General features: G+C 40.7%; 2 protein-coding genes across 2 annotated transcripts in view; one reads left to right on the top strand and one right to left on the bottom strand.

The window, feature by feature from the left end:
* Window positions 1–3,763, bottom strand: part of LOC109472760 (protein SEC13 homolog) — a 7,716-nt gene extending 3,953 nt beyond the window's left edge. The window contains exons 1-7 of the mRNA XM_019772613.1: window positions 3,672–3,763; window positions 3,160–3,204; window positions 2,632–2,747; window positions 1,877–2,028; window positions 1,253–1,342; window positions 902–945; window positions 397–530 (exon numbers count right to left, since the gene is read on the bottom strand). Coding sequence (XP_019628172.1) covers window positions 397–530; window positions 902–945; window positions 1,253–1,342; window positions 1,877–2,028; window positions 2,632–2,747; window positions 3,160–3,204; window positions 3,672–3,674 — 584 coding nt within the window. The 5' untranslated portion in view covers window positions 3,675–3,763. The remainder of the gene's footprint in view (window positions 1–396; window positions 531–901; window positions 946–1,252; window positions 1,343–1,876; window positions 2,029–2,631; window positions 2,748–3,159; window positions 3,205–3,671) is intronic.
* An 836-nt stretch (window positions 3,764–4,599) lies between these two features.
* On the top strand, window positions 4,600–8,022 carry LOC109469492 (L-threonine ammonia-lyase-like). Its single transcript, XM_019768017.1, has 6 exons — window positions 4,600–4,774; window positions 5,134–5,330; window positions 5,689–5,819; window positions 6,259–6,407; window positions 7,002–7,091; window positions 7,567–8,022. The coding sequence occupies exons 1-6, from the start codon at window positions 4,600–4,602 to the stop codon at window positions 7,806–7,808; spliced, it is 984 nt and encodes a 327-aa protein (XP_019623576.1). The 3' UTR covers window positions 7,809–8,022.
* Window positions 8,023–9,179: the final 1,157 nt, after the last annotated feature.

Raw genomic sequence — 9,179 nt, 5'->3', positions numbered from 1 at the left:
GGGACGACCCCAAAACTGATGCGCGCGTGACGAAAATTAAAAAAAGTTTGACAAAAAAAAAAGTTGTTTTCATTATGAAATCTACGTGGTCATGAGGGTTGAACAAATGGAACAGAATATGGTTTGGCGAATAATCTAATCTTCAAGTTCATTTCCTTACAATTTCGTCTTTTTTCGTTTGATTTTGGCATTCTACGACATTGGTATAGTTTTTACTTATTTTTTTGTAACTTACGGTATATTTTTGCTCATTTTGCAACTGTTTTGTACGATTTACAGTATGGTTGAAATTTTTTTTTTGGAAACGGCCGAAAATTCATGCGCGCGCAGATGTCATCCATATAATCAAATCAACATGGCCTAAACATAAAAACACACAACAGTCCCCATGCGTACCTCCATATCTTGACCAGGTTGTCGCAGCCTCCGGTGACGAATCTGCGAGTCTGCTGAGGCCGCTGTGAGGACGGCTGGTCCACCAGGGAGCCTGCCGCCACGGCTGGGCACCAGCTTACTGCGTTACAGCCAATCTGCAACAAGCACGGGGCTCCGGTCAGACCATATTTGGGTATGGGATGTACCATCAAAAAATTTATGGGTGGGGTTAGGATAAATTTTAAGTTAGAAGAAAATTTTGTAGTTCAAAACATTTCCGAGAACAGATGTGATATACATGTACATGTACTAGGAATCTAGTATGATGCGGATAACATACATGTTATTACAATGTTACTTGTGTAGACTTTGTAATTTCAATGCAATTCTACTTTGTACTTTTGAAGTTACATTATGTAGAATTTGTACTGGCAAACTCTATTAGTGTCTACAAACAAAATTTAATGTTACAAAACTGAGCATCCTGCTGCCAGATCAAGAAGAAACAAAAACAAAGTTTACTCACTGTGTGAGCGTTGTTGATTTTCTTGGTGTCCCACTGGCCATCAGCTGGAAAAGTAAGTTAGAGGAACAATGCTTTTACTTAGAAAATACATGTATGAAGAAAATTATTAGAACTTGAATCAAGTAACCTGTACGTTGATGAAAGTTAGACATCCAGGTAATAAGATACGCCAAAAAGCAGTTACTCAAGCAACTGGATATGATCTTGGAAACCTGTAACCTGTATCTTGTTACATTTTGTCTGATCCTGACCTCTTCCCTCATGACTGCAATTAAAGGTGGCCAGCTATACAATTTCAGTGTTTCATGAATAAACAACGGCTCAAAAAAACAAACAAACAAACCACCCTACCTGTGCTTGAGATGATGGACACAGCTCCGTCGGATGACCCACAGGCCAGCATCAGACCAAACTCATGGGGAGCCCAGCACACAGAGTTCACTGGGGGAACAGGGCAGGACAGTAACATTGAGTTCACAAAGAATAAAATCTATTTATTTATCATAATAGTAAATTGTCAAAGAAGAAGAAGAAGAAGGTCTCCCGTGCTCTTATAGTTATACCGAGTGTAGGGTGGTGCCCATCTCCATTTCGTAGCCCTTGGGCGACACACAATTGTGCAAGGTACTACAGCAGGAGGCTAGTCCGCTGGTAGTGTTGTGTGTGTTTGACCTTCCCACACTCTTTCTCATATGTGCTGAGTGCTAAGCAGAGAAAGAAGTATGTACCATTTTTAAAGTCTTTGGTATGAACTCACGACCTCCCAGTAACAAAGCGAGCACACTACCAATTGAGCTATTGCACCGGTTGTCAACAGGAGTCTAAATCCCTCCTACTATAAAATTGCAACATACCATGGTAACAGACGTTTAGTGCAGGTCATTGATCTTATTTGTTTGGAGAAGAAGAGGAAACAGAGCAAGAACAATATGTTTTCCTTCGGTAAACATAACAAGCAAAGAAACAAACCCTAACCTGAAGAGTCGTGATTGGCGTACTCGTACAGTCTGTCCCACTGCCCGTTGGTCTCCTTCCAGATAATGACCTTCCTATCGTACGAACATGATGCCAGGATGTTGCCGTACATCGGGTGTGCCCAGGCAAGCTGCCACACTGGACCCTCATGGCTGGGGGGAGGAAAAATCCAAACACCAAGATGAAAACTATCATGAAAGTTCATCTGTATATGTTTAGAGTTAAAACTTAAGATCCAACACAAAAAATTCTCTCACCTAGAGCTTTTGACCAGATACCTTTGACCCAGTGTTGACGTCACACTTCAAAGAAGCCACGTGACGTGACAAGCTTCACTGGGTCAGTCTACTGAGGAAGACCAGAGTGACTGGTCGAAAGCTCTAGGTGAGAGAACTTTATGTTGGACCAAAAGTTTTAACTCTAAACAAATATGAAAACTAGTCATCAAGGGTATGAATGATAATATGACTATAATGTTTACCTTTGCATATGGTCTGCTCTGTTAATTCTTACTCAAACACATGGGCTTCTATATTCTCTCCCTAAACATTACTCTAACCATGGGTGGCACGAATATTAGTTCTGACAGTATAGAACATGAATATATATCATTGATATAAATAGGAAAATGCAATGAGAAGAGAGCATCTGAGACGGCAGTACAGAGAGATTTTGTATGATTCTTTGCAAAATGATTTCTTCTATTCTACCATCTGCTTTGGTAAACTAAAAGTAAAAGCTAAGATGCTGCTGACCCTCTGAGTTCTGCGGCTAAGATCTGTCCTCCGTTCTTGATGTCGAAGATCTTGACAGTCTTGTCTGAAGAACACGTGGCCAGACGAACTCCATAGTAATCCATCTGGGCATCATGCTGGAAATAAACATATATATATTAACCCCCAAATATAATAACCAAATATGCTGTACACAGGATTTAGTAAGTATGTGTGGTACTAACTAACACTGTCTGGAAGTTGGTGATTCACTACAAATCACCCGGATGGAGGCCTGGCGAACCCCATCTCGTATTAGCCACAAAAGGCAGCAGAATCTTCAGGTTGTTGAAGGCAGCTGCCTCCAATCGAAAGAAGAAGAAAGAAGAAGTTTATACTACATAGTACTACTATGGGGTAACTTCTTCTTTCTTCTTGTACTACTACAATTCCAACTTCCCTGCATTTTTCTAATGATCTAATGACTGTTGACACTACAATTTTGAGTACGGCATGGTCATATATGGAAAAACTAATAAACTAATAAAGACTACAGAGCTAGATACTTACAATCATGTCTTCATGGCCTGTATCCACAGTGTTTAGTACAGACACCTGAGAGAGAGAAACAGAAGTAAAACAGCTGTATGTAACAACTAGTGAACGAATCTTCAGACTTTAAGTTTACAGTGTGTCTGGAAGTTGAATTTTGTTTTTCCGACATATGTGCAAAACAGTTAACAGTGCAACAGTACTAATTGAAAAATTACAACAAATTATGCATATGATTACGTACACAATAGCGTTACATCGTACTCTCAATGTTCAGCCTACCATTACCTATTTCGTTGACCTTTAAGTTAAAACCAAAAGTACCGTTTTCTACAAAATTATGACACGTCAAACCGTACAGCACAAGCTTCCTGATGACCATATCGCCCCCCTCCCCCATACCATATTTCAACCACATTTTCCCACCCTCAAATTGATCCAGAATACTTCTACCACTGTCTGAACGTAGTAGAAATGTATGAAATACACACTAAAAGTGAAATAACTGGAAAAGAAGTGAAAATTATCACCATTTTGTAGGAAATTTTGTCCCAAACGTCAGACAACCGGTAAACGCTCGCGTGGCACTTACAGCCTCGGTCTGGTGTGACCCCGCCTGACCTCTGACGTCATGCGTGGGAAAGTGAAAAAAGTTACTTCCGGGTTTGGATGTTGTGAACTTTTGGAGTTTTGAACCGAAGCTTCTCTGGTAAGTCTTCGGGATGATTTGATAAATATATAGCCTCTACCAGGCATTGCGGATCGCTGGAAAAAAAGTAGAGGTCCAATATCCGTGGGTTGCATATTGGATCCTCTTTGGCCGGCTAACTCCCCTGGTATACTATCCCTTTATACGTATATTATATTTCGGCCAATTTCTACTATAATTTTTTCAGCGATCCGCGGTGCCTGGTCGATGATAATAAATATATAACGGATGTCAAGTTCTATTTTGGAGACACTCTTATGGTATATGTAATAAATATAACATTTTGAAAGACCTGAGTCTATACTTTAATAAGTCAGTGCTTAGATCTGATCAGAGGACTAAATGCCCCGCCCCCTTTTATGATAATCCATATACATGTAGCTGGTTTATGATAGATGCCATGTTCCCACACCCCTAACCCTGTATAACCAAATGCCAGAACGTGAGGTTGCAGGGCATATATATAACAAAGAAAGAGAAAACTTGTTTAAATATAATATACGGTAATTACTGATTTTTTCACCGTACCTTTATGTTCACTGTTTTCACTGTCACTTCTATACCGTGACCTTATCATTACAGTTAACAAATAATTCCTGGACTTTCTTTTTCCTGCACCTGTCGCCACCGTGAATATATTGTTCTGTAAACATGTTCATTTTTCTCAGACTGTGAACTTTTGCTACTGTGAACATAAAGTGAATTACAGTATATATTTTTTTGTTTGTCTCCCAGGAAAGATCTGAAAGATGTATGACCCTGAGGCTGGTCTCCTGACCCTGGATCAGATCACCTGTGCGAGACAGGTGCTGCAGACCAGCGGTCTGTGTTACCACACCCCCGTACTGCACCATGTACAGACCCTGTGTGGGCTGGACACAGACATAGATCTGTACCTTAAGCTGGAGAACATGCAGAACACAGGTGCCTCATGGCTTCTCTTATATCTTCTCATACTTTCCAAACCCTAATCTGTTGCATTTTATAATTATGTTTACCTTGCTCTGTTTCTTCTTCCTCTTCTTCTTTCCCAAACAAATAAGGTCAATGTGACCTGAACCAGATGTCTGTCACCATGGTAACTGGTGTTGGGTTACATCATGTTGCAATTTTATAGCAGGAGGGATTTACACTCCTGTCACCATATATAAAAAAATGTGTTTGAGTGAGAACAGCAGAGCAGAGAGATGACTGCGTGTGCGAGATGTGAGTTAGCTCAAGGAATGAATCCCTTCTACTACATATGCTATATACTTAAATTTAAAATCCTTTATTATCTTAAGGATCCTTTAAGATCCGAGGAGTGGTGAACCAGATGGCTCACATCCCCGCCACGGCGGCCCGAGGACAGACGCATCTCATCAGCATGTCTGCAGGGAACTTTGGGAAGGCGTTTGCCTACATGGTGCAGCAGCAGGGTCTGAAGGGGACAGTGTTCATGCCTGATACTGCACCAGCAAACAGGGCTGAGCTCATCAAGGTAGGGAACTGTATTGTATCTGTATAGCCGGTATAACCGCCCTTCGGTGTAACACACATATATAGACAGGATGGCTGTGTATATTTGTGTTCGGTAGAGCGACGGTTTGGATGTTGAGCGGTAGCCTGGTTTCTATCCTCCTTAGTTTACCACTGGCTCCCTTGTCACTGGCTACGTAGGTGGTAAACTATGGAAACCAGGCAACCAGGCTAGTTTAGATCATAGCTGTGTATATTTTTGTTCTGTAGAGTTTAATGAGTTGGATGTGGAGAGGATGCCTGATAGTGTATTTCTGTGTTCTGTATAGAGTTTTGGGTTGGATATGGAGAGGATGGCTGTGTATTTCTGTGTTTTGCAGAGCTATGGCTTAGATGTAGAGAGGATGCCCACCTCTGAGCTGCAGCCAGCTGTAGACAGGTGTGTGAGGGAGAGACAGATGCACTACCTGCACCCGTTTGATGATATCAACCTCATGGCAGGACATGGCAGGTGAGTAGGTGTTAACACAATCTGTCACTGTTAAGACTTTTTAGATCTGTGAGAACTCTTTTATTTGGGTCTATTTCAATGGTATTCACTATTATCTTATGCATGTATATTGATTGTATATCAAATTCAGTCTTGACAGCAAAGTTGTATGGAGGAAGCTGTACATGTATGGAAGAACTTTTTAATTTGTAAGTCAATACAGAAGCTAGTAGACTGTAGCTGGCCTTTGTGTGATGTTTTGTTTCTTGTGTGCAACAGTATATACATGACAAGAGACTAGAATTATACATTGTATACATCAAAATCACTGTCCATACACCTGTACCAACAATCGAATCCATGCCAGGTCATGAGGGACAACTGTCTTGCACAGGGTTGCACAAGAACTGCATAGATACACTACACCTCTATTAACAAATATTCCTTGTGCACCTCCCAGTGTGGGACTTGAGATTCTGGAGGACGTTCCCTACCCTGACGTGGTGGTGGTGTGCTGCGGAGGGGGAGGTTTGCTAGGTGGAACGGCCGCAGCGATCAAGCTGTCTGGACGGAACAACACGAGAGTGTACGGGGTGGAACCAGAGGGGGGTGAGCAGTGTTTGGAAGAGTTGTCTTGTAGAGTAGGACATTGAATTGATTATCTGTACCATAAATTCTTGTATGAATGTTGACCTAAAGATTATATAGATACAGCCTTCAGGGAATATTGACCATGGTAAAATCCTAATTGATATCAGCTCTACAGCTTTGGTTATGGCTGAACAGTCCTATACAAGAATTACAGCTGACTAAGCTGACAAAGGCTGTACGCAAAGTTCTTTTCTCTAGATCTGCTTCTCTTTCTGTGCAATGCATCAGTCTAGCTTCCCCTGATTTCAGCTGCCAGGACAGTGTGAACCTCCTAGCCTGGTTGCCAGACCTATTATAGCTCCCGAGTCCTATATCCTCTCTGCTACATAGGACTCAGGAGCTAAAATAGATCTGATAACCAGGCTATGGACCTCCAGCTGGGTTAGTCATTGGTAAGGTCCTCCCAGTGCTCTTTGACTATACATTGTAGTGTAATTGTAGTAAAATGATGTATATCCTATTTAATTTGTCCCATGTGAATCGTTAGCTGAGTCTTGTAGTGCAATGACTCTTCATAGTTGTGTCTTGACTGTGACTGTTGTTGTGCTGCAGCGCCCTCTATGTTTGAAAGCAGAAAGGCAGGGAAACCTGTGGGAGTCCAGGTGAAGACTGTAGCAGCAGGACTGGCTCCTCCATATGCAGGTAACTAAACTTCAGCCTACTGCCTAACCAGCCTGAAATTCTTTTCCATCACTTCAATTTCATTTGATGCGTGACAATCTTTGAACCCTCTGAAATGCTATTCCCTGCCTTCTAAAGCGGCAAGTTTTGCTGGTAGCCTAAGCTTAGTTTAATGATATCTCTTTCCATACCTTTACACACAAATTTTTGTCAGCCACGAGCAAAATTCCATCAATTAGGGGAAAGACAGACACTAGCTAGAACACTGTGCCTAATCCAAAATCAATAGAGAATTGGTAGCCAGACAGTTACTCCAGCATGGTAAAGGTTATAAGCCATGATCTGGACTTGGATTTCTTTGTCGACATTATGTCAGGAATGCCAGGGATTGAACCTGAGACCTTTCAGGCTCATGTCCTCTCACCTAACCACATCATACGCATAATACAATTCTTCATTATATAATGAATAAAACCTAACATATTTCTCCATGCAGGTCCGAATGCCTACAAACATAACGTGGCATTTGTAGAGGATGTGGTCCTGGTCAGCGATGATGAGATTGTGGCGGCGGTGCGGCGGTTGTTTTCTCGTGGACTCGTGGTAGAGCCATCGGGCGCAGCGGCCTTCGCGGCTCTGATGTCTGGGAAAATTCCGGACATGAAGGGGAGGAAGGTTGTTGTTGTGATAACCGGAGGGAACGTCACGACTCAAGAACTGAACAACATCTGTGGATAACACTTGTTTCGGAAGTTCAGTCAAAACTGCTCAAAAACACTTAGTTATGTTTACCGAAGAAAAAACATATTCTTTTTGCTCTGTTTCTTCTTCCTCTTCTCTAAACAGTAACCTCAATGACCTGAGGCTGAACCAATGTTGTGTCTGTCACCATGGTAACAAGTGTTGGGTTACATCATGTTGCAATTTTATAGCAGGAGCGATTTAGACTCCTGTCTGTCATATATATGAATGTGTAAGAATTAACAGAGCAGATCATATGTGAAGGTAAACATTATGCATTTACCTTGCAAATGTTACCTCTCTAGTTGATCATTGTTCTCCTCAGCATTTATATAGAGGAGATGTAAAATTTGTGTAACACACAAATCTCAGGGATAAGTATATATAAAATTCTGTGATTGGTCCTAATATGTGTGAAACTGTATCAGCGAAAATGTCCGTCAAAGACTATCATCATCTTGTAAGGTAGAATTTGAGTGATCAGGAAGACCAGATGACCCACTTAAAAGAACATGCAATTCTCAGTGTTCTGAACTCATGTTGTTCTTAATGTTATCCCCCAGGATTGATCCAATTACAAATTGCTGTGAGCTATGAATTTGTAATGAAGATTACCAATTGGTATTTATAATATATCATTAATCTTTTACAATGATTTTCATAAGCATGAACTATGTAGAACTTAATACTAGTAAATTTAATATCAGAAAGTCGTCCCTGTCCTTGGTGCTGATTTTGCTATCATTGTTGTCTATGTGCCTGGTGTGAATTCTTGGTCCATTCCAAACAGATCAAAATTTCCTGCACATTACATCAATGCGCATTCTTCATAAATTTTCTCTGCTCCATGTATGTTGTTTTTGTCGTTTAAATTGCAGTTCTGTGCAACTAATGTCAGACCTATTTCTGACTATAAGTACAAGGCACAACTGAAGATAAGGAACAAGAAACCATCAGAACTTTGTTTATTGCCTTTATTTCTTTTTCCACTGCTACGCCTTTCTTCAGGTACCGTCTAGATTCAATGTGTCGTTTTTCTACACGTCAGGTGCGTTCCAGGCTTAATTTCTAACTTCAGATATGAAGGTAAAAAGTCGGCTTGAGTGTTTCTATTTGCAGTTATTGTTGTTTGTCCTCGTAAATGTACATTTGTGCAGTATGAAACATTTTTGTCGTACTTCCAAGAATCAAGCAAGATTACACCTCACAAATTATTTGGAATGATAGAACAATTTTCTTCCTCATACATGATAAAGTCAAATCATACCAGCAAACCCAAAATTTGAAAATGTATATTACACTGTTTTCATCATATCGCTCTACAACAATGTTCTATTGTCTTCACAAAGCGACTCTGTTGTTAACACA

The sequence above is a fragment of the Branchiostoma belcheri genome, unplaced genomic scaffold (assembly GCF_001625305.1).
Source record: "Branchiostoma belcheri isolate BF01 breed outbred unplaced genomic scaffold, Haploidv18h27 scaffold10, whole genome shotgun sequence".
NCBI classification, from domain to species: Eukaryota; Metazoa; Chordata; class Leptocardii; order Amphioxiformes; family Branchiostomatidae; genus Branchiostoma; species Branchiostoma belcheri.
The sequence above is the reverse complement of the archived record's forward strand: the minus strand, read 5'-3'. Positions and strand labels throughout refer to the sequence as shown.

Excerpts from the sequence above, each read along its gene's own strand:
- LOC109469492 (XM_019768017.1), top strand. The coding sequence starts at position 4,600 with ATGTATGACCCTGAGGCTGGTCTCCTGACCCTGGATCAGATCACCTGT. Across the intron at positions 4,775-5,133 it reads GGAGAACATGCAGAACACAG|GATCCTTTAAGATCCGAGGA; the intron begins GTGCCTCATGGC and ends TATTATCTTAAG. Across the intron at positions 5,331-5,688 it reads ACAGGGCTGAGCTCATCAAG|AGCTATGGCTTAGATGTAGA; the intron begins GTAGGGAACTGT and ends TGTGTTTTGCAG.